Source organism: Tamandua tetradactyla, chromosome 2, assembly GCF_023851605.1.
Source record: "Tamandua tetradactyla isolate mTamTet1 chromosome 2, mTamTet1.pri, whole genome shotgun sequence".
Taxonomy (NCBI): Eukaryota; Metazoa; Chordata; class Mammalia; order Pilosa; family Myrmecophagidae; genus Tamandua; species Tamandua tetradactyla.
The window spans coordinates 61,436,625-61,461,635 of NC_135328.1; the positions used below are offsets into that span (position 1 = coordinate 61,436,625).

A 25,011-nucleotide genomic window follows, 5' to 3' on the forward strand; every position below is an offset into this window, starting at 1 on the left:
GCTCTGCCCCGAGTAGGGACTTAGTGCTTGCTGGTAAAATGAAGAAATGAACGAATAGCCAGGTCACTTACAGGAGCCATGTCCCACTGCAAATAGATCCTTGTACTTTGGGTTCCTGCAAAAGAAATATGAACCTGTTGGCCCAGGGAATGGACATCGCCCTCCCATGGACATGGGCCTTCCCATCTGGTGCCTAACTAGGATACTGGTACCTGATTACCCTGCAGGCACCTACTGTTCTTCTCAGCTGGAAATATAGGATGATTTCATAATCTCATTAGAATCCCAGACCTACTTTTTCCATATTGACAACTGTCACTGCAAGGTGGTTAAGTGCAGTAGAAGTGCCCTGCTCAGGGTTTGGCACACAGCAGCGCTCAGGTCTCTGGGTTTGCTGCAATGCCTGAACTCACCAGCAGAGGGCGGTGACAGCCAGTCGCTTGGCTTTGTCGTTTTGGAACTTCCAGAGTGGCAGCAGTGTACCCTCCTGGTCCCGGTATTCGTCTGCAGCATCCTCATAGTACTTAAAGTCTTAAACACATACAGACAGAGTCATTCCTGGGACTGCCACTTTGTGGCAAATCCAGGGCCACCCCTTAATAGCTGTATCTCCTGAGCAAAATAGTTAGGCTCTTTGTGTCTCAGGGTGGGAATAATAATAGTACCTATCTCGAAGGGCTGTCGTGAGGAGTAATTGAGTTAATGTATGTAAAGTCCTTAGGAAATGCTTGGCACAGAGTAAGCTTGCTATGTGGTTGTTATGTGTTGTTCCTGTTGCCACTGTTATTATTGGAGATGGATCACAATAAAGTGGCCATGTCGGCATGGAGAAATCCCAGGTTTGCTGCCTTTGTCCCCATGAGTTTCCCAACACTTTCGAAACCTCAGGTTGGAGAAGCCAAAATTTAGGGGCTTAGTTTCAGGGGTTGATTAATAGTTTTGTCCATCCTGCCTCCTAAATCCCTGAAATTCAGCCTGTCTTCAAATCCACTGCCAAGCCCCACTATAGTGAAACTGCCTAGATCCCCCAGGGGCTCTCTGATCATGGCTTCATCTGCCCTAAACTGTGTCTACCTCCCATTTTCTCTGACTTAGGTAGAAGTCTATCCCTCCACTTGTCTAAACCAGAAGCTTGGGCCATTCTTGACTGATCTCTTTCCATCATCTCTCATATTTCCCTTCCAATGATGTTTTTAATCCATTGACTTCTCTCCAAACCCATACCCACTACTTAGGTCCAGGCCCAATATTCTAGATTATTACAATAGCCTCCTAACTGGTCTCTCCACCTCCAGGCACTCCTCCTTCAGCCCATGTACCCCAGAGCTACCTGAGTGACCTTATGAAAACAAATCAATCACCTCACTACACCCCCTACCCGCTGAAACTCCCTCAGTGGCTTCTCTCCCTGGTCAAATCAAGGCTCTTGGCCATTGCTCCTATGTCATTTCCAGCCAGCTCTCCACATCCCCTCTATACCAAATAGTGTCAATAAGGCAGGTTGTTCCAAGCTTCTGTGTGTTTCTACATGTTCCATGTCAAAAATGTCCTCTGCCATTTCCTCCTCCTCTGTTCCAGCGCTACCTCTCCTCTGTGGAAACGTCTGTCACGCTGTGTTGCCTCTCCTTATCCTTTTGCCTATGCTTCCCCCTTGGGTGCTCCCGGAGAGCAGGAAGCATATTATATTCATCTTGCATTCGCCGGGCTTAGCACAGGTCAGCCACAAAGTAGACACCCAGTGACAGTTCTAAGAATGCATTTAAATAAATCAACAGAAGTAAAAAGGTTCTCAGTCTTCTTTCCAACCAAGGGTGCCTCATTTAGAAAATTAATTCTTTCTCCAGCATGGTCAAGGACATGCCCAGGCACTGCCCCAGCCTGTCTCACAATGCCCTACACCTTGAGGCTGGGGACTACATTCAAACCTCAAAAATGCCTCAGAACAAAAAAGATTCCCATGGTCAGAGAGGCGTGAGCCTTGATCACAGTAGATCTCCCTGAGCTTTGGCTATCTTTGAAAATACCTAATTTCAGGGAGAAGACGAATTGGTACTGCTTCTCTATTTTCACGATTATGCTTTCCCAAAGGGAAAAGTATGCAATTTAAAAAAAATTCAAGTTCAATGTGTTTTTATATGACTGTGTTCTTTTAAATAAAAATAGTTCACCAAGGCCAATTTCTCCATGGGTGTTAAACAGGTTTGCAGCCCTTCGGTGGGCTGGTTGCAGAGGCTGGGCTCCAAGAAGCAAGCTGTGTGAGTGACAAATTCATTCACAGCTGTTGTGTACTTTGACAGCTTTGAAAAGCACTCAAGGTCTTTTTCCAGCCTGAATGAAAACGAGGGGGCTTGTTTAGGCTGCTGGTCTTGGCAGCCCTGGTTTCTATGTCCCATGGGTGAGCAATGAACATCAAGTCACCAAGAAGAGCCCTAGGCTGTCAGCAAAGGAGACTAGCCAGCAGCAAGGAGCTGCCAATTCTGGGGAGGCAGCTGCTCCAAATCAATGCACAACCTCTTAGGGAAATACAAGCCACTTGGGAATGTGCTGTACATTCCATGGGAAGGATTCCGTTTCCTTGGTTCTATCAAAGACACCAGAATTTCCCAGGCCCCCAGGATTTAAGCGTTCCGAATCAATCTCTTTCTTCACCTCATCACTAATTAATCACCAGGATAGATTTGTTGAGTGTGTTTATTTGAAATGTCTCTGCCAGCTCAGTGGCTGTGTAGCTATAGTGTTGCATACTTAGGCTATGGATCCAAAAGGCCTGTGTTCGAGTCCTGATTCCATTCTTCACACATGCTATGTTTTTGAACAAGTGGCGATATCCCAGCCTCAGTATCTCATTTTAAAAATGGAACTAATAATGATAGCAACCTCAGTGTGACCGTGAGAATGAAATTAAATAACACATGAAAATTGCTTAGCAGGATACCTGGCACTCAGAACAGTCCCAGTGAATGTTGGTGCTTGTTTTTTGGTTGTCAGAATTGCCCCTTTTTCTCCATCCTCTATGATACAGGCTGGGTGAGGTGTGGTGAGGCCCACTCCATCCCACACCTGAACCTCACCTCCACCTCTGCTCCTGCAATCTGCCCAGTCACATCCTTCTCCAGCTTTGCTCTCATCAGGCTGTCTTTGCCTGGAAGACTTCAGTATTTCTGAACTGTCTGCAGCAAACCTCAGTTTCCCTGCTATTTGGGTCCTTCACAAATAGGCTTCTAGCACCTCTCCAGCCTGAACTCTCATTACTTCTCAAGAAAGCCCCTATTTGGGTCATTGAATCTAGTGCCCCTTGTCTTCAGAGTTCATTCCTACTCATTTCTACTTCCAGGTCACTGCTTGTGCTGTCTGTCCCCTCTTTAGAACATCCTCCCTCAAGCTATCTTCCCACTCAAACTCCGCTTATCTTCAGCATCTCCAAAACCTTCTTTGACTGCTCCCACTCATCCCTTATTTCCCTTCTTCTTTTCTTGAGAATTCCTAGAGCAGATTCTGTCTTTCTGGTACATTTTAGCATTTATATAATTTCCCAGATGTACTGAGTAGAAGACAGAGCATAGGATTAGGAAGCCAAGACCTAAATCTGGGCTTTTCTGCCACCCACTAGCCAGGTAGCCTTGGCCTGAGATTTCTCATGTGTAATGTAGGAGTAATAATCTCTGCTTCCTTCCTGGGATTGTTGGAAAGATCACACTGTATCACTAATGTGCAGGGGTTTGGGTTGCACGATTTGTAAGATCTCATCACTGTACCCATTATTTTTTCATGCCATTGTTCATGATTGACATGAACATGATTTGGTTTCCCAAACTTACACAGTGACATCCTGAGGAGGGAAGGGTTATTTTTTTCATCCCTTACACCTACAGGACTTGGTACAGGACACTCAAATACAGACCATTTATGAGGGATTTTTAGTACAGTTGATAATAGTGGTTCCCAGCACTTCATATATTACCTTGAGCAACATCATCATATGTGTTCTGGTTGACCATCCGCTCCACTATTTTAGCGGCTTGGGCCACTTTGGTGATGTCATCACTCTGTGAGAATATAGAGGCCAGAGGTTTTCCTAAGCAAGGTCATATGCCTGAGCCATTCCAGCTGGCTCAGCAATGCCCCTCTGACACTGTCCACCCCAGACAGCTCTGTAAAGGTATCTCTCCATGCCTCAAGGCCCAGCTCACTTCTACCAAACCCTTATGAGAACTCCTACCTCAGAAGTGGCACAAGGTTGTCTACACTGCCATAACTGGCTCCTGGATCCAACCGCTTCATATTTTTTCTATTCTGATCTTGTTTTAGGAGAAGTCATGTCTCTGAGCACAAAACAGGGCACTGAAGAGGGCCCAGGAAGGGAGAGCAGACAAGGACAGAGAGGAGGTTTCTTTGGCAGGAACAGAGAGGTTTCACCAGCCCAGGGAATGAGATAGACTCCCATTAAAGACCTAGTCCAACCCCTTTATTTAGTTCAAGGTTGAGGAAGACACAGAAGCTCAGAGAAGGGAAATAGACATGCTGGAACACAGGGAGAACAAGGCAGAACTGAAACTCCTAATCCAGGGCTCCACCCATTGCCCAGACCAGAGAAAGAGTGGAAAGTTTCACTTTAGAGAAAATTACTCATTTTGAACCCAAAACCACCATCTTTATTCTATGAAGTTCCATAAATACATAAGGTGAGGAACTTGGCAAGTTAACAGGGGATCAAATGTTTGTAGCTAAAGCCTATCTATAATTATGCTTAAGGTTACTTCCAGAGGACCTCTTTTGTCACACAGGTATGGTCTCTCTTTCTCTGAGCCCAACTCTGCAAGTAAAATCAATACCCTTCCCCCTACGTGGGACATAACATCCAGGGATGAAATTCTCCCTGGCAACATGGGATACGAATCCCAGGGATGAGCCTGGCCCTGGCACTATGAGATCTACAATGACTTCCTGACTGAAAGGGGGAAAAGAATTGTGGCAAAATAAGGTATCAGTGGTTGAGAATTCAAATTGAGTTGAGAGGCTATTCTGGAGGCTATTCTTATGGAAGCTTCAGCTAGATATTGCTATTTACCATAGTTTGCCAGCCCCCAAGCAAAACCATTCCTGCCAACCCTAAAGAACACCTAGGGCTCTATTTGAGATTCTACAAAAGTTCCAGTCACTATGATTACTTTCCAGAAACCTATAACTTCCAGATGGGTTCCTAGGCCTGAAAAGTCTTGAAACCTCGAGGGGTCAGCCTTTCCAGAACATCTACTAGTTCCATCCCCCATCCCATATTATGTACAGCCCTTTCCAAGATGAAAAAGTCAGAATGGGCATAGGCTAAATATCCTTAAAGATTGGGAGAAAGATGAAAGGAGAAGGAGTTATAACAGATACAAAAAGGATTTAACAAATGAGCATGCTGCTGAATCATTATATTGATATTTTTTTTTAGTCTCCAGTGTCTTGGAGCAGCTAGAAGGAATAACTAAAATTGTAGAACTGTAACCCATACCACACTCTGAAATCTGTTCTATGACTACTTGCTACAATTTACTTTGAAATTTATTACTATATTTCACAATAAAGAAATGTTAAAAATAATGTTTGGAGCCAGAAAGAAAGGACCTGAGTTTAGGGCAGGTGGAAGAAGTGAACCAGCTGAATGGGCAGCCCTCTAGAGGGCTTGCATAGGGGCACACCGTGAGGATTAGATTTCCCCAAGAGTGCAGTGTCAGGTAGTGATTAAGAAAATGGGTTCTGGAGTCACACAGACTTGCATTGCTATCCTATGCCACCAATTATGAGCTGGGTGTCAACCCTGGGAAAGTTACATAACTTCTCTGAGTCTTAATGTCCTCATGATAAAGTAGGGCTGAATAATGGCACCATCCTCCTAGGGTTGTTTTGTGGATTAAATAGAATAATGCACGTGATATTTAACCCAGTGCCCAGTCATGGTGGTAGTGTCAGAGGAAACTTGTAGACTAGTGTGGTGGAGGCCTATAAAGTCACGTCTGGGGTTCTGCTCATTGAGGGCTTTTAGTCAGGCTTCAAACTCTGACTCCACATTTATCTCAGGAAACTGGCCAATGAAGATATTCATTGGAGTCTTATAATTACAGTCTTCAGACTACACCTGGCCCCAGCTACTTTCACTCTCCCCAATCCAGAGTAAGAGTCTCCTTCTCTTAGCAACTTCCTGGCAAGCTTGACTCCCCCCAGGCCAGGGAACATTTCCTGTGGTCAGACAACCTGTTAGCTGAAACCTACGTCCTGGCTCTTCTACCTATGGTCCTAACTGTCCTCTGGCCTCAGAGAATTGTGTGCCTGGTGATAGTGCCTCTGATGTAGGAGAACGATGCTTTGTTCCTCCAAGCAAGTGCTTCAAGTGACCCCTTCCCAGTTCCATCAGCCATGGCATGACATATTGACAATATATGTTACTTATTGATCAATAATAAGCAAGTATTATGTTAGGGGCTACACGTATACTATCTCAGATACTCACAAAAATCTTTCAAAGTAGGTGTCATTAAAATATTTTTGCAGACAAGGAAACAGAGGTTTCAGAGAAGTTAAGAAACTTGTCAAAGATCATCTGGCTAATAAGTGGCAAAACCAAGATGGAAAACCAGTCTCAGAGACTCAAGGCTCCACATATGCTCAGAGTGGGAAAACTTGAAGGTGGACTGTCTTCTCCCTTGTTCTAGATACTATACTACTTGAGCAGCCATATCTCTCTATTGGTTCTGACTGCACTTGTGGCCTCTGAGCTCTTTCCCCTTTTCAGAGCTTTCAGATCAGTTCAGATTGCATTCATTTCTGTGCCTTTCCCAAATCATTAATGAGACAGAAACTTGAAGTTCACCAGTGAAGACCTTCCTACCAGTTATCATGAAGTCATTGTTTTTTTTCTTTTTTTCATACTCAAATTTTATAGCAATCTAATCAGACCTGGGCCATTGAGGAATGGGTGACATTCTGTTGCTCATGCACTGGGTCTGGGCAAAGGTGAAAGTGATTCCTATTCTTACTCTGTTCCACAGACAGCCTGGCCCAGAACTTGGGAATCCCCATTACAGCTGTATTCTCTTGGAGAGAGGTTGCACCTTAGGCACACAATGTGTATATATGGGGGAGGGGGGGTGTTTGTTATATCCCACAGTGAACTGTCTCCATTGCAGTTTTTCAGCCCAGAGGACTGGAATATGCCTGCATCATAGCCTTCCATGTTAGCCAAACTGGAAGAACTCAGTGAGATAGAGTGCAGTGGTCCCCTTCTTGAGAGTGTTAGACACCAACTCTGGCAAGGTTTAAACCCCAGATCAGTTTTCAGCCTCAGTCACAGGGACCTTTCTTCTGGTCTCTTGGTCCTGATGGTGGCAGTTGGGGTCTCTGCAACCATGGGTTCCAGTACAGAGCCCATAACCACCTCCCTGATGGCTCTTCTGAACCCTATCCCAGGCCGGCAGCCCCACGAAGCTCCTAGCCTCTAGAGAGTGGGGTAGGGGAAACCAGGGGTCTGGACAGGAAACTCTCAAGTCAGGGATTCCATCTTTTACCTTAGTGTTCAGCACCCTGCATGGGCTTTTATCACTGGCTGCTTGGTCCAGATTGAATGACACTGAATAGGGGTAGTTCCTATTAAGCCAAGGAAGGGAGGCCCTCATAAATCCCCTAATGTGACATTATCAGGGTCATGGAACAGAGAATTGAGAGGACATGGATACACTTCAGACCAAGGAAGCAGAACTTCCTTTGAACCAGTTTCTTCTCTATGGTGGAACTGGACCATTTCCTGAAGAGCTGTCATGGGAACTCTCCGAGGTGCTGAACCCAGCCCCCAGCTTCCTGTGGATCTCGTCCCTCCTAACCCGCTGCAGACCAAACCTATCCTGATCTCCACATTGAAACTCTGGCTCCTTCCTCTCTGTTGAAGGGGCAAATGTGGTCCTTCACCATCGCCCTGTGGGGACCCATCACTCACAACTCCCCATGCCTATACTGGCTAGACTCACAGTGAGACCCCTAACCATGACCTCTATGGCATTCACCCTGTAGGGAGTCCTTAATGGCTCCCGGTAAACCTAGCCAATGATTGGTCAATGGGTTTATGGTTGCTGGAAACTGTGATCAGTTTCCTGGCTTCCGGCCCTGAAGACTCAGGTAAATGCAAGGGCTGAAGATCATGGAGCATCTCACCCTCCCAGACTCTATGACCCCTCACCTCAGGGAGAAGGAGCCTTATCCTTACATCCAGACCCCACCCTGAGAAGTCTCTGAGCTCTTCCCAGAGGCACAGGTGGCTATCAATAAGGTTCATACCTTCTGTTGTCCCCAGCCCAAAATCTTGAAGCTCTGATAACCTCCAGACCTATATCAAATTAGGGGAAGATAGGGAATGCTACAGGCAGTGGTAGCTCTCCTCAATCTTCCCACAAGAAAAAAACTATTATAATATTAAAATCAATACCTCAACACTAATTCCCCTTTTGCAATGTCTATTAGGCCTCCCCAAATAGCCAGGCTCCTGTGTACCTATCAGTCATTTTCTATGACAAAGCCATGAAAACCCTCATCAAACCTGGGACTCCATAAATGTCAGCTTCCTCATGGCCATCTTCCCTGCTTTTTTAGTCACTGGGGTCTTTGTCTTCTCCTTCTCTTTGGTCTTTTCCTGCTTCTCAAGCTCCTCTATGTAGGCATCATAGATCTCCCACTAGGTGAGAGCAAGATAGGAGTCATCACAGGGCACAATCTTCACCCACATAGCTCTGCTTTAGCCTTCAGGGCTTAAAGAGTTGACCATGTTAAACACTGTCACATGCCTGCATGGCATCCTCTACTTGGCCCACTGAATTGATATATTCAGTGTCTGTCTTCCCTGATAACCATTAACTTAAGGACAGGAATGAAAGAGCTTTCAGGGCACCTCTGGGCTGGGCTTAAGAACCCTGCAGCCCAGGGACTGGGTTGCCAGTTGGAGACCAGCATTGTTACAGATTGTAACCCGTACTAGGCAGTACAAATGGGCAAACATCAGGATAGCCCACATATTTGCTGGTGATATATATGACTCTGAATTAGAAAATTTTAAAAATGTCTCCTTCTATAGAGATAGAGTTAAATATAAGGCTTAGGCTGGTTGTCAACAGCACTGACCATGCCTTCTCAGTATAGAGAGGAAATAAACAAAAGGGAAGGAAACCCCTGTTAACTGGATCTGACAGCAAGAGAAGCCCACAGGGTGGGAACAGAGGAAGTAGCAAGGATTTAGGACTGGGCAAATGCCCCAGATCTCACCATGTGTTCCCTAGAGCTGGGCAGTCACTGCCATCTGGAGGCCAGATGGGCACAATTTACATTTAATAATTCATCCACGGGCCAAGACTCCACACTGCAAAGTACTTTGACATTTGTTATCTCACTCAGAGACCCCTGCAACAACCCTGGGGGACATCTTATTGTTCTTTCTTTACTGAGAAGGAAACCAGAAGCTTTAAGGGTGACATGGTTTGCCCAGGATCTTAGAGTATGAGAAATAGAGTTGGGGCCAGATCTCAGGTCTCCTAATACTATATCTTACACAAACCAGCATGGCCACTCAGGAAGAGAGTATGTAGGAACAGTGCAGACTGCTGGAAGGGCACGGTCAGGATGCTAACACTCCAGAGTCAACCACAAGGTGCCACAGGCTCTAAAGAGCCCATGAGAACAAACATTCTCCCTTGTTCCTTAAGCTCCAGAAGCCATGTGTGTTTCCAACTTGGACAATCTTGTCCTGGGACATGTGGCTGAAATACAGCTCACTAGTTGGGAACCTACTCACATGTCTGGTGTTCTGAGCCTGGATGCTCAGGGCAATAAGCAGGGAGATGGATGGATGTGGAGGGCAGACTTCCAGAGAAGTCCTTTACCAGGCCACTCTTCCTTGCTGCTGAATGATACAATGCATGTAGATGGCAGGGGTGTTGGGTATGGTGATGGAATTTTCAGGCTAACCCAGGGCCTTACCTGATTGGCTGTGGCTGAAAAATTTGTCCTGGGAGGAGGCTCCATTTGGCATTCTCGGTCCTAGAGAACAACAACAACTGGAAACCCACAGAAAACTCTAAACTCCTTCTCACTTCACCCAACAGTATATCTTTGGAAGAAGCATTTTGGTTGGAGCTGAGGGGGTGGGCGGTACACAGAGCTGGGGAAGTAAAGAAGGACCTGGCCTAAGGACCAAAATAATGCATTAAGCCAACATTTTTTTCCATTCAGGCTTCCTTCAGAAGAAGCCTAAGCTAGAAAACAGAGAGCAGGGAAGACTGATTTTGCCCGTTTCAATAAAGATAAATTCCAAATGGGAGATGGAAAAGTATGTGAGAAGCCTGACCATGGGCAGCCTCCAGACCCAGGGCACAGAGAGGTCAGTCAGGCCATTGGGCTAATATCTCTCACCCTGAGAAGGCTTCACCCTCATACTGGGGTCTCTGGCTCAAATAGGGGGATACACCCCCTCCCCACCTCTCCATTTTATATCACCCAGAGTGCTGAAGGTCAGCAAAGGACCACACAAGGTGATGAGGAGCTGTGAAAAACCCACCATGTAGATGTCCTCCCTTCATCCACAGATTCATTTCTGTAGAACACTGCCCTTGCATTTGTGAGTCTTATACCTGTAATCCTCAGAGGCTCCTTCAGCTTGATACAAAGGGTCCTCCATGCATAGGAATCAGGAAACTTTCCTATCCTTTTCTACCAGAGAGACTATCAACTCCAGTTAAACTGCCTCCTAACCACCCCCTCCCTCCACAGCTCATGGTGACCTCCTTTCACCTCTCCATGTCCTAATTTTAGCTTTTCTTCAAAGCCAGCTCAAGTTTCAGCTTCTTATTGGCATTTTGGGGCTCCAGCCTGTTTGTTACTCTCTCTGAACTCCTGCCTGGATAGCTTACAGGGACCTTAACACATGTTGCTAACTTTCCTTCAGAGATAAACTGTGGCATCTGCCCTGTCACCCTTTTTGGAATGAGGGTTGCTGGGCTTGGCATTAGGCCTGTTTTTTTCCTGCCATATATAGTGAGAGCTTCAAGGTAAAAGGGCTGCCTGGTGGCTGCTCTACCCGGAGAGGGTTGTTGAAGGTCTGGGAGGCCCTCTCACTGAAGTTGAACTGGTTGGTGAGCTTCCGCTCCTTGGGCTGCTTAGGAGCCATCAGTTCTTCTTCAGTCACTTTTTCAGTTGTCTGGAAAAAAAAAGACCCAGAGGACTAGACCTCAGCTGTTAGAAGAAGGTGGTAGAGAATCAGGAGAGGGGAAAGTCCTGTTCTGGTCTAGGATGGAGGTGGGAGAGGGTGATGCTGCCAGAGGCATTGGCACCTGCCTCATTGCTCACCTTCAGCATCCCTCCCAAGCACCCCAAAGCCTATATCCACAGCTTCAGCTGGAAGGGGATGGGTGTAGAGCAATATTATACTGTACCTCAGCTGCAGGCACATCTGTTTGACTCCCAGCTTCAGCTTCTGCTTCCTTGGGTTCTTCTTCTTCTTCAAGGATCTCTGTTTCTGAAAGTACCATCTTGGCAGACTCCTGAGAACCTTGATAGGATGAAGCTGATAAGCACAAAGTCCAGGCCCATTCCTGCAACCCCTGGCAGGGCAGGTCTTCTTGATTCCTGCCTTTCAGACACAGTCTGCCCCTGGGTTCTCCTTGGCCTGAGCCTCATGGAGAGGGAACTTCATGAGGAATCTGAGAGTATGGGTAAGCTTCTAGACCTAACCAGGACAGCAAGTTTTTGGACTTTATAGAGATAGAGGCTCTGAAAATTCTATCTTAGGTATCTACTCCTTAGAGTGACTAGAGAAAGAGGACCAGGCTTGGGGCTGCAGTCTCATGCCAATCTGAGTCCTACCTGCCACTAACTCAGAGCGGTAGTGCTGCCGCCGTCCTTCATCTGAGTCTTTGGGGATCAGGTTCCCAACCTGGCTGAAGTGAACTGCCAGTTGGTTCACAAAACCGATAGGCTTATATGTGCCTTCCTAAGAAAAGAAGGGGTTGAATCAGACAAGGGGTACTTAAAGAGACTGGAGTCAGAATGTAGTCTACCTTCATTTCCAAAGCCAAAGATAGTCTATCTCTTTATCAGGTATCTCACTCACCAAATCTTTAGTCAGCCTGAAAATTTCAATGCATTCCAGTTTAAAGAAGAGGAGGGAAACATCACTGGCTCAGGTGCTTCATCTCCTGCATCCAGGCCAAGGGATCCTAGCTCACATGCCTCACCAGAGACTCTTGGGCAGGTCAGACGAAGTCATCAAACATACCTGGTGTAGCTCTGTTTCTATGCTACTTAGTGGATGCCAAGACTGGAAAGCTCCTCAGAGACAATAACTCTTCAAGTCCCCTGTTCTATAGATGAGGACCACAGAGATTCAGAGAGCATTTGGCACTTGTCTAAGTAACACAGCAAATGAGAAGCAGGGATAGGCCTAAAGTCCAGGCAACCTGGTTCATTCATTCTTGAACAAATATTTTTGAATAGCCACAAGGTGCCAAGAATTTTCTAGGTGTCTGCAAAGCAAAAGCAAGTATGATCCCCGATTCCTCTAGGCTGCCTCCTCATTGATCAGCATCTTAGGAACCACTAAAGTTGGCTTTGATACCAGGGTCCATTCTTCCTCTTAAAACGGGGCTGCCCAGTCTTTTTTTAAGTCATGACATGTATAGAAAATATTCTTATGTGGCTCACTGGGTAAATTCATGGCCAGAAGCAACAAGCCCATGGGGTCCAACTGTCCCAGACCTATCTTCTGCTGGAGGGCTGAAAGGACCGCTATCCCTACATACAGGTTGGGAAACTTTGCCTCTACAAGTCACCACAAACCCTTTCTTCTCTCTGAAACTTAGAAAGATGAGGAGGTGAGACTGTGTAGCAGGCAGCCAATTCTGCTGCCTAATTCAAATTCTAATTCAGCCCCCTTATTATCTGCATGCCCTTGGGACTTCTCTAAACCCTTATTTCTTCATCTGTAAAATGAAGATATTGCGATCTGATTTTCAGGATAGCTATTAAGTATTGAAAATCTATAAACACGGTGACTGACACACATGCTCAATAAATACAGTAACTATTATTATGATGATGGAGGTTCCTGTAGGAATAAATTAGCTATATAATTGTCATTTGAAGTTTGGAATTCATTCTACCCCCAGCAGTTAACTGAGACTTCCCTCTTAAGTTCAGGGATGGAATTCAGACTCCATTGCCTCTGTGGAAGGAGGGGAAATATACCTAGATAAGAACCATCTGTCTTCCCACTCCAGCACTTCTAGGGAAAGTTGTAGCTTTGGAGATCGAAAGCTCTTGGATCTAAGCAAAGCTCCAATGAGATGGAGAAGAGCTCTGTGGGAGAATGCCAGGCACACCTGGGAGTCTGTTGGCAGCTTGGGTAAGGTGCGCTGCACTGGGAGCCTAGGGCTACCCAGCTGGCAGCTTACTCAAGGGAATCTTTTTTTTTTTTTTTGTGAAAGCTATATCATTGTACTCAGGGAATCTTTTGTAATAATGCAAACTAATTTACATGTTAGTGCTGATTCTCTGCCCACAGCATGCCTCCTTTGGCAGTCACACTGAGTCCTAAAGAGACCCTCTTTCAGATGCCAGAAGGATTGGAGTCCAGCTAATCTTCAGTATAACCTCAGAGAGGCAAGGCAGTGGCCCTCTGACCCTCTGCTCCTTTAAAGGCTTCCCAAGGGAAGCCAATAGTATATATAACCCACAGGCAGTACCTCTCAAGAAAAACATCTTGGTTTGTCCCAACATCTTTATGGATGGGTTAACTGTCCAACCTTAGATACGAAGATGTGTATTCAAGAAATTACATTATTCATAATAACAAAAAGTGGAAATAATCCAAATGTCCATCAACCTATGAATGGATAAATAAAATGTAGCATTTTTTATACAATGGAATATTATTCAACAATGAATAGGAATGAAAGACTGATACATGCTACAACATTGATGAACCTTGAAAATATTATGCTTAAGTGAAAGAACCAGACACAAAGGACCACATATTATACGATTCCATTTAAATGAAATATCCAGAATAGGCAAATTTATAGACGCAGGAAGTAGATTAGTGATTGCTTAGGGCTGGGGAGGTTGAGAGATTGGGGGGGCAGGGGTGAGGACTAAGGAGTGAAGATTTCTTTTTGAGGTAATTAAAATGTTCTAAAATTGATTGTGGTGATGGTTGTACAAATCTGTTAATATACCAAAGTCATTAAATTTTACACTTTAAATTCTACAATATGTGAATTATATCTCAGTAAAGCTGTTTTTTAAAGAGAAAGAAAGAAAGAAACTATTAATAGTGGTTGTCTCCAGGGAATGGGACAGGGAAAGAAAGAAGGTTTAATTTTCACTGTATGCTTTTTTGAATTTCTTAGAATTTGTACCATGGGTTTCTGTTACATATTCACAATAATTATATATATATTAAAGAAGCAATTTAATGTTGCTTTAAAGTCAGAAAAACTAATTCAAATCTTGCTTTGAATTCTGGTTGTGTGACCTTTGTAATTTGCTTTATCTAACTGAACCTCAGTTTCCATAAAATGAAGATAATAATGGTTCCTATATCAAAGAGTTGTGAGGACTAAATGAGGTATCCTGCATAAGAGGTCTAATATAGGACTCAACATGCACACCATAAGCATTAAACAAATGGATATTAAAATAATGAAATGAGAAAACATATACACCACTTCTACTTTAGCTCAAAATGTGTCCTGAAATTTTCTACAGTCAGTACCTACAGGAGCTGGCTATGCTATAGCTGAAAAGAGTGCTGTCCCCCTTAAAGACATGCTACATAAGTATCTATTAAGTGAGAACTCATCCACACCATGTGTACCAAAGGAAGGTCGAAGGTACTGATGGGGTCACCTGCCTGGCTGTGATGTCAGGAGATATTGAAAACAAAGCCTGCTGGGGCTTCCTCCCAGGTGGCAATACCGGGGAAAAGGCCGCCTTTTTGAGGGACTTTTCCAGAGGGAAGTTTGTATTCCACCCAGTTGTCTGACTGAAAAAAAAATCTAGATTCTGAAGACCTGAAAGTTGATGTGACTAAAAAATGTGTTGCACAAATTGGAAACGTATTTTTTAACCAAAATTATTCACTTCAGGATTCTTGAGAGAGTGGGCTCTGCAGGGCCTTAAGACTGCAAGGGAGATTCATAAAAGAAACTTCAAAAATATTTGGAAAACTCTATGTAAAATTTCAAGGTTCCAGCCAAGGCCTCAGTTTAAAGGCACTCTCCTCTCAAAGAGCTGAGAGGCTTTTGCAATGTAGCAAGTCCCCTTCAAGCCAAGGTGCACCTAGAAGCCCCTACCCAGGATGGGATGACTTACTTTGAAGCTGTACCTGACTATGTTCTGGGGCGCGTGTGGGTTGTTGGCCGTTAGTATCCGGGTAAACTCCTCCTTCAGCTCCTAAAGGAGAGAAATATCAAAATACATGGAAGCCCCCCATCCCCTCTGAGGCTTGTTAGGAAACCATCCCCATCCCCATCCTCCCAGCACGTCAGCAGACACCACACTCAGGGTCAATGCAGCCTCCTAATCTGCACAATGGAAGAACACATCTCTGAAGCTAGAAGAGGCGAAAGAGGCAAAGGTAGGATGCTGCTCACTCACCGCATCAGTCAACTCCAGCTGGTCAGGGGGTCTGACTGTGACTTTGGACTGGGTCCATTCATCTGCCCCTTCTCCCACATCAGTCCCCGAATCTTCATCCTGGACAAAAATCTCATGTGAGGTTCATGAGTGCCTTATCCTGCTTGGACAAGCATGCAGTGCTGTAGAAAGTCCCCTCATTCACAAATCTTCCCAGAAGCCAAGCTCTGTCCTTGTACATAATATGCAAAATGTAAAACAGACCGCAGATGGAAGCATTAAAAGGAATTGCTCAGACCAGTTTCTTTGGTTTGTTTGTTTGTTTTTAAACATTTTGAGGAGTTTACTACTGTCATATAAGCCAAAAGTCATGTTGCACAATAATAATACAGTAATGTTTCTAAAGAGATCCAACCAAAATTACATCCTATTCAATTGCATGTTTGCTATTGATGACATGTTGGTTTTTTAAAAGATTTTTTTATTGTGAAATATAATATATATATAAAGCATTAATTTCAAAGTACATTTTAACAAGCAATTATAGGACAAATTTCAAAGTATGACATGGGTTACAGTTCCACAATTTCAGATATTTCCTTCTAGCTGCTTTAAGACACTAAAGACCAAAAAGAAATATCAATATAATGATTCAGTAGTCATATTCTGTTAAGTCATATCTTCTCTGCTACAACTCCTCCTTCTTTCAATCTTTAGGGATATTTGGGCAATGACTACGCTAACTTCTTCATGTTGAAAAGGAGTGTGGACATTATGGGGTAGGGGGATGCAACTGGTTGATGTTCTTGGAGAGACTGGTAACTCTGTGTTTCAGGGCTTATCTGCCTAGGAGCCATCTGGAGCCAAATGGAGCCATTTCTAAAAAATAAACTTAGTGAGTGAAAGTTTCATAGAGTCTCAGAAAGAACCCTGGGTATTCTTTAGGGTTTACAGGAATACTGTTGGTTGTGGCTTGGCATACCATGGCAATTAGCAATATCTAGCTAAAGCTTGCATAAGAGCAACCTCCAGGATAGCCTCTTGACTCTATTTGAAATCTCTCAGCCACTGATACCTTATTTTATTACATTTCTCTTCCCCCTTTTAGTCAGGGAGGCATTGTCTATCCCATGGTGCCAGGGCCAGACTCATCCCTGGGTGTCATGTCCCGCATTGCCAGGGAGACACACCCCTGGACATCATGTTCCATGTAGTGGGGAGGGCGATGATTTTACTTGCAATGTTGGGCTTAGAGAGAGATAGAGGCTACATCTGAGCAACAAAAGAGGTTCTCTGGAAAAAAACTCGCAGGCATAACTATACTTAGGCTTAGTTTCTCTATTACAGAAATAAGTTTCCTAAGAGCAAGATTCAAGATCAAGGTCTTGGCCTATTAACTTGGGAGTCCTTAATATTTAAGAGAATATGAGGGATTCCTCAGTTCCATATTTTTTCTCCAATCCCTCAAGGAACTTTAACAATAGTTTTTTTTTTCTTTTTAAAAAACTGATATATCATATATTCACATATCATGTAATCATCCAAAGTGTACAATCAATGTTTCACAATGTCTTCATATAGCTATGTATTTATCAACACAATTGACTTTTTTACTTCTTTGTGAAAAATAGCATATATAGAAAAAAGCAATAAATTTCAAAACCCATCACAGCAATTAGTTTGTAGAATGTATCTTAGAGTTTGATATGGGCTTGCCAATACTTTTTAATTATCTGCCTAGCATACTCTGGAATATATGGGAGTACTACATTAAGATATATAGAATTGCAAGGCCTCGTTTCCAATCCTAGGCTACATGTGTTTAGGTTGTTTAACCTGAACTGCCGGCCAGAGTTTTGATCGTCTGGAAGAACATGACAATCCATCCTTCCACAGTTCTTGGCTAAGGGCTTAATTGGAACATTGTGATGGGCCTCTGGCACCAATAGTGGGACCAGGAGAAGTGGTCCATGCATCCCAGAAGCTAAGGTTCAGGACCAGTCCCCAAAGGCAGGGTTTTATGCAAAGTGGCTTAGATATTAAGAAAGGATACCAAACTGGTGCTGAAGGAACACAAATTGTGCAACAGGAGTGTTGGTAAAAATTCAGAAATGGATAGCACAGTACTACCTGATTGTAGCACAATAATATAAGTACACTGAATGAAGCTGAATGTAAGTATGATAGAGGGAAACGGGCTGGGGCACTTATGAAACCAGAAGGAAAGATAGAGGGTAAAGACTGAGAAAGCATAACTTAGAAATGCCTAGAATGGACAATGATGGTGATTAAATGTACAAATAAAAAAAACATTTTTGCATGAGGAGAACAAATGAATGTCAATATTGCAGGCTGTGGAAAATAGATGGTATAAGGGCAAAAGTACAATCAATGCAAAACGGGGTCTATAGTCAACAGTAACATTGTAACACGCTTCCACTGACTGTAGCAAAGGCATGATGCCAAAACTAAATGTCAACAGGGGCATAGGGAAGGGGTATGGCTTTTTGTGGAAGAAAAGGAAACGTCTTCAGATAATTATAGTGGCAAAGGTATGTCTATACACTTAGGCTGGATTGTATGATGTGTGAATAAACTGTTTAAAAATGAACAGAGGGAATAAGTGCTAGATAAAATGCAGAGAAAAAGATGTACCTATTCACTGGCGGTAGGGAAACTGAGAGTGCAGCCCCTTGGAGGGCAGTTTGGTGGTTTATAAGAGGCTAGGGGTGGGTTTGCCATATGATCCTGAAACCCTTTTGCTCAGTATATATCTGAAGGAACTGAGGGTAGGGACATGAATGAACATTTGCCCACTGGTATCTATGACGGCAGTGTTAGTGATCCACGATGGATGGAGGTGGCCTAAAGGTACAATGACTGAGGAATGGAAAGGGAACTATGGTGTATACATACAACAGACTACTGAGCTGCTGCACGAAGGAATGAAGTTATCAGTCATGCAACTAGGTGAATGAACCTTAAGAACTGTATGTTGAATGAAACGTCAAGAACAAGAAGACAAATATTATCATGCCTCATTCATATGGACTAATGATAATATAAATACTCAGTGAACTGAAGTCGAGAGAATGGGTTATCAGGTAAAGGGTTCTAGATTGTAAGCTCTTACAGCAGTCATATATATTCAGGAGTTGTAACTGTTGTTTTTAAATTCTGACATACTAGGCTGTTTATTTGTAACCTAGTCATTCCCAGAAAATTCGGTATTTATGTGACACCTGAGACTCAGAATTAGAGCTCTGAAGCTATGAAAGTCAGCAGTACCCCATACAGGAACTGTTTGAAAAGCTGAAAAAGGGATGTGACTTCAAGTAGAGATATGAATGAAGCTGATCTGGGTAGGACTAAGGTAAATCAGAATACAGGGAAAAGGATGATATTGTCCATATTTTAAAACTTCAACTTCTATGTGAGACCAAAGGGAGAGATGTTTATTTGGTGCAAAATTTACATTTTGGATAGTGCATTTCCTAATTTAACTTGTATGGTCAGTTTACCATACAAGTACATGAAATCTTGAAAACAGTGTGAGATTTTGTTAGTTTGCACAGGTTAATTTGATGCCCCAATATACCCTACAGTAATTGGGCAGTGAATAAAGAAGTATTTGCAAGGTTCCCTTGGGGAGAAAGGAGGAAATATTCAACTTCCCCATTTGGAGAGTTCCTGATATTTCCACGAGCAGTGGGACAACCTAATCAATAGACCAAGCCTTCAATCTTGGGGTCTGCCCCTATGAAACTTATTCCTGCAAAGGACAGGTTAAGCCTACTTAAAATTAGGCACGAGTCACCCCCAGAGAGCTCTTTTGTTGCTCAGATATTGTCTCTCTCTCTAAGCCAACCTGGCAGGTAAACTTACTGCCTACCCCCTTACATGGGATGTGACTCCCTGGCAACATGGGACAGGACTCCCGGGATGAGCTTGGGACCTGGCCTCAAGGGATTGAGAAAGGCTTCTTGACCAAAAAGGGGAAGAGAGAAATGAGGCAAAATAAAGTTTTGGTGGCTAAGAGATTTCAGAGTTGAGAGGTTATCCTAGAGTTTATTCTTATGCATTATATAGATATCCCTTTTTAGTTTATGTTGTATTGGAGTGGTTGGAGGGAGGTACTTGAAACTGTTGAGCTCTGTTCAATAGCCTTGATTCCTGAAGATGATTGTATAAAGTTGTAACTTTTACAATGTGACTGTGGGATTGTGAAAACCTTCGCTCTGTTGCTCCTTTTATCCAGGGTATGGATGGATGAGTTTAAAAATATGGATAAAAATCAAATAAATAATAGGGGGACAAAGGGTAAAATAAATTGGATAGATGGAAATATTCGTGGTCAATAAGAGGGAGGGTTAAGGGATATGGTATATAAGAGTTTTTTCTTTTATTTCTTTTTCTGGAGTGATGCAAATGTCCTAAAAAATTATCATGGTGATGAATACAAAACTATGTGATGATAAAAAAAAGATGTGTCCTTGGTGATGCATGAACAACTACGTGATGATACTATGAGCCATTGATTGTATACTTCAGATGGTTCATATAGTGTGTAAATATATCTAAATAAAATTGCATTAAGAAGGAAAAAACAGAATGCTTGCCTGCCATGCCAGAGGACCCGGGTTCAATTCCCGGTGCTGCCCATGTAAAAAAAAAAGAAGGAAAAATAGAAATATTTGCAAAGTCCCCTTGGGGGCCTGGGGAGGAAAGAGGAAATATTCAATTTCCCCATTAGGAGAATTCCTGATATTCTCACAAACAGTGGGGACAGCCAAATCAATAGGCTGAGCCCTCGATCTTGGGGTTCACCCCTATGAAATTTATTTCTGCAAAGGATAGGTGTTCTAGTTTGCTAGCCAGAATGCAATGTACCAGAAATGGAACAACTTTTAAAAAGGTGTGATAGTTAGGTTCAAGTGTCAACTTGGCCAGGTGAAATGCCTAGTGCTATTGCTGTGGACATGAGCCAATGGCATGTGAACCTCATCTGTTGCTGTTTACATCTGCAGTCAGCCAGGAGGCGTGCCTGCTGCAATGAATGACATTTGATTTAATTGGCTGGAAGCTTAAATGAGAGAGCTCAAAGTAGCACAGCCCAAGCAGCTCAGCATACCTCATCTCAGCACTCACAGCTCAGCCTAGGCCTTTGGAGATGCAGAAAGGAATCACCCCGGGGGAAAGTTGTTGGAACTCAGAGGCCTGGTAAGAAGGCCAGCAGAAAGAGTCACCCCCAAGAAAGCCTCTTTTGTTGCTCAGATGTGGCCTCTCTCCAGCCAACAGGACGAGCAGTCTCACCACCCTCCCCCTCTCTGCGTGGGACATGACTCCCAGGGGTGTGGACCTTCCTGGCAACATGGGACAGAAATCCTGGAATGGGCTGAGACTCAACATCAAGGGACTGAGAAAAACCCTAGAATGAGCTGAGAATTAATATCAAGGGATTGAGAGAACCTTCGCCACCAAAGAGGGAAGAGCGAAATGAGACTAAGTGTCAGTGGCTGAGAGATTCCAAACAGAGTCGAGAGGTTATCCGGGAGGTTATTCTTATGCATTAAGTAGATATCACCTTGTTGTTCAAGATGTAGTGGAGAGGCTGGAGGAAACTGTCTGAAAATGTAGATCTGTGTTTCAGTAGCCATGTTTCTTGATGATGATTGAACAATGATATAGCTTTCACAATGAGACTCTGTGAATGTGAAAACCTTGTGTCTGATGCTCCTTTTATCTACTATATCAACAAAAGAGTAGAACATATGGAATAAAAATAAATAATAGTTAAATAACATTTAACTAAGTGTTAAAATAAATTTAGTTTGAAATGCTAGTGGTAAATGAAAGCCAGGGGTAAGGGGTATAGTATGTATAACATTTTTTTCTCTGTTATCGTTTTATTTCTTTTTCTATTGTCTTTTTCTTTTTCTAAATCTATGTAAATGTTCTAAGAAATGATGAATATGCAACTATGTGATGATATTAAGAATTACTGATTGTATATGTAGAATGGAATGATATCTTAATGTTTTGTTTGTTGTTATTTTTTTAATTAATAAAAAACAAACAAACAAAAAATCATGGGTAACACACAGGCACTTCACAATGACTCTAAAACTACTACTCCTTCTAAATCTGCTCCCCTCAGATGTCTACTCTGTAATCTCAATAAACTCCAATTAAAAGGGGAAATAAAACCAAAGAAACTTTAAAAAAAAAGAAGGCCAGCAGAGATTGCCCTGTGCCTTCCCATGTAAGAAAGAACCTCGGTTGAAAGTTAGCTGCCTTTCCTCTGAAGAACTATACATTTTTAACTAAATAAATCCCCTTTTATTAAAAGCCAATCCATCTCTGGTGTGTTGCATTCTGGTAGCTTTGGAAGACTAAAACAAAAAGGGAATTTAATAAGTTGTTGGTTTACAGTTTATAGGCCATAGAAATGTCCCGGTTAAAGCAGGTCTATAGAAATGCGCAATCTAAGGCACCCAGAGAAAGGTACCTTGGTCAAGAAGGCCGATGAAGTTCAGGGTTTCTATCTCAAGTGGAAAGGCACATGGCAAACACAGCATCATCTGCTAACTTTCTAGCCTGTCTTCCTGCTTCATGAAGCTCCCCAGGAGGCATTTTCCTTCTCCAAAGTTCGCTGGCTAATGGACTCTCTGCTTCTCATGGCTGTGTCATTCTCTGCTCTCTCAGAATCTCCTGCTTTCACCAGTGTTTCCTCTTTTATAGGATTCCAGTAAACTAATCAAGACCCACCCAAATGGGTGGAGACATGTCTCTACCTAATCCAATTTAGCAACCACTCTTGACTGAGTCACATCTCCAGGGGGTGATCTAATCACAGATTCAAACATACAGTACTGAATAGGGATTAGAAGAAATGTCTGCCTTTACAAAATTGGATTAGGATTAAAACATGGCTTTCCTAGGGCACATACATCTTTTCAAACCAGCACAATAGGCTAAGCCTAATTAAAATTAGGCCTAAGAGCCACCCCAGAGAACCTCTTTTGTTGCTCAGATGTGGCCTCTCTCTCTAAGTCAACTAGGCAGGTGAACTCACTGCCCTCCCCTTATGTGGGACATGACTCCTGGGGTGTAAATCTCCCTGGCAATGTGGGACAGAACTCCTGGGATGAGCTGGAACCTGACATCATGGGATTGAAGAAGCCTTCTTAACTAAAACAGAGAAGAGAGAAATGAGTCAAAATAAAGTTTCAGGCGCTGAGAAATTTCAAACAGAGTTAAGAGGTTATCCAGGAGGTTATTCTTATGCATTACATAGTTAGCCCTTTTTAGTTTATTGTATATTGGAGTGGCTGAAGGGAAGTACCTGAAACTATTGAGCTGTGTTCCAGTAGCCTTGATTTTTTTAAATTCATTTTTTATTATCAAACCAAAACAGTATACAAACATGAACATTCTTAACATACAAACATTTCATGCATGGTGTAGAATCAATGGCTCACAATATCATCACATAGTAGTATATTCATCACCATCATCATTTTTTAGAACACTTGCATCACTCCAGAAAAAGAGATAAAAAGAAAAAACTCATACATACCATACCCCTTACTCTCCCTCTCATTGACCGCTAGTATTTCCACCTATTCAATTTATTTTAACCTTTGTTCCCCTACTTTTTTCTATATCCCTTACTATTCCCTTTCATTGTTTACTAGTACTTCAATCTATTAATTTATTTTAGCATTTTTTCCCTTGTTATTTATTTATTTTTAATCTATATTTTTTTCACTCATCTGTCAATATCGTAGATAAAAGGAGAATCAAACACAAGGTTTTCACACTCACCTAGTCACATTGTGAAAGCTATATCATTATACATTCATCTTCAAGAAACTGGGCTACTGGAACACAGCTCTACAGTTTTAGGCACTTCCCTCTAGCCTCTCTAGTACACCTTAAATTAAAAATGGGATATGTATAAAATGTGTAAGAATAACCTCCAGAATAACCTCTTGACTCTGTTTGAGAGCTCTCAGCCACTGACACTTTATTTTGTCTCATTTCTCTCCACCCCCTTTCAGTCGAGAAGGTTTTCTCAATCCCTTGATGCTGAGTCCCAGCTCATTCTAGGATTTATGTCCCACATTGCCAGGGAGGTTTACACCCCTGGGAGTCAGGTCCCATGTAGAGATGGGGAAGGCAGTGAGTTTGCTTGCTGTATTGGCTGAGAGAGAGATAGGCCACATCTGAGCAACAAAAGAGGTTCTCTGGCGGTGACTCTTAGGCCTAATTTTAAGTAGGTTTAGCCTATCCTTTGCAGGGATAAATTTCATATGAACAAACCCCAAGATTGAAGGCTCGACCTATTGATTTGGTTGTTCCCACTGCTTGCAAGAATATCAGGAATTCTCCAAATGGGGAAGTTGAATTTTCCCCTTTTCTCGCCGTTCCCCCCAAAATACTTTGCAAATATTTTTTTATTCACTGTTCAAATAAATCGTCTCTCTTTCCTTCTGATTTCATTTGTGCCCCCAGCCCTCCTCCCTCTATCATTCTCACATTCAGCCTCATTGGGTATACTAACATTATTGTACTAGCCTTGATTCTTGAATACACTTGTATAATGATAATAGCTTTTACAATGTGATTGTGAAAACTTATGTCTGATATTCCTTTTATCCAGAGTATGGACAGATGAGTAAAAAAAAAAAGAATACCTAATTAAATAAATAATAGGGGGAATTAGGGGTAAAATAAATTGAACTACTAGTGGTCAATGAGAGGGAGGGGTAAGGGGTATAGGATATAAGAGTTTTTTCTTTTTTCTTTTTATTTCTTTTTCTGGAGTGATGCAAATGTTCTAAAAATGATCATGGTGATGAATACACAACTATGTGATGATATTGTTAGCCACTGATTGTTCACCATGTATGGACTGTATGTGTCTGTGAATATTTCTCCATAAAAATATTTTTAAAAAAGAGAAAGGATGTCAAGCAGTTCTTTAAGGTACTTCAACTCTAATTTATACACCTGAAAGTTACTCTGAAAGCAAAACTCTCTTGTACTTGTTAACTATAGGATTTGGAGAAAAAAAAGTCAATGACTAGAAGTTTTGCCTTTTCCTGCTAGACCTTACTTAAGTGGTCCATGACATTAAAAAAAAAAAAAAACTGTCCACCCTTATTAGTAATCAGTGATATGCAAAATAAATCGATGGCATTTTTTACTCTAAAACGAAATGCTGGTGAGACTGGGAAATAACGACCACCCATAAATCAGCACAATCATTCTGAAGAGCAATTTGTAAATATTTATTAAAAGTCTAATGTTTTTCACTTTAACCCAAATTTGACTTTGACCCAAATTTCTACTGAT

The 25,011-nt window shown here is 42.7% G+C and overlaps 1 protein-coding gene across 2 annotated transcripts in view; it reads right to left on the reverse strand.

The window, feature by feature from the left end:
* DNAI1 (dynein axonemal intermediate chain 1) overlaps positions 1 to 25,011 on the reverse strand; it is a 66,949-nt gene that overhangs the window by 21,894 nt on the left and 20,044 nt on the right. For both annotated transcript variants that reach the window (XM_077147881.1, XM_077147882.1), the window contains exons 3-12: positions 15,673 to 15,771; positions 15,388 to 15,468; positions 11,881 to 12,007; positions 11,451 to 11,566; positions 11,096 to 11,215; positions 10,000 to 10,059; positions 8,570 to 8,704; positions 3,962 to 4,046; positions 414 to 531; positions 72 to 115 (exon numbers count right to left, since the gene is read on the reverse strand). In XM_077147881.1, the coding sequence (XP_077003996.1) occupies positions 72 to 115; positions 414 to 531; positions 3,962 to 4,046; positions 8,570 to 8,704; positions 10,000 to 10,059; positions 11,096 to 11,215; positions 11,451 to 11,566; positions 11,881 to 12,007; positions 15,388 to 15,468; positions 15,673 to 15,771 (985 nt within the window). The remainder of the gene's footprint in view (positions 1 to 71; positions 116 to 413; positions 532 to 3,961; positions 4,047 to 8,569; positions 8,705 to 9,999; positions 10,060 to 11,095; positions 11,216 to 11,450; positions 11,567 to 11,880; positions 12,008 to 15,387; positions 15,469 to 15,672; positions 15,772 to 25,011) is intronic.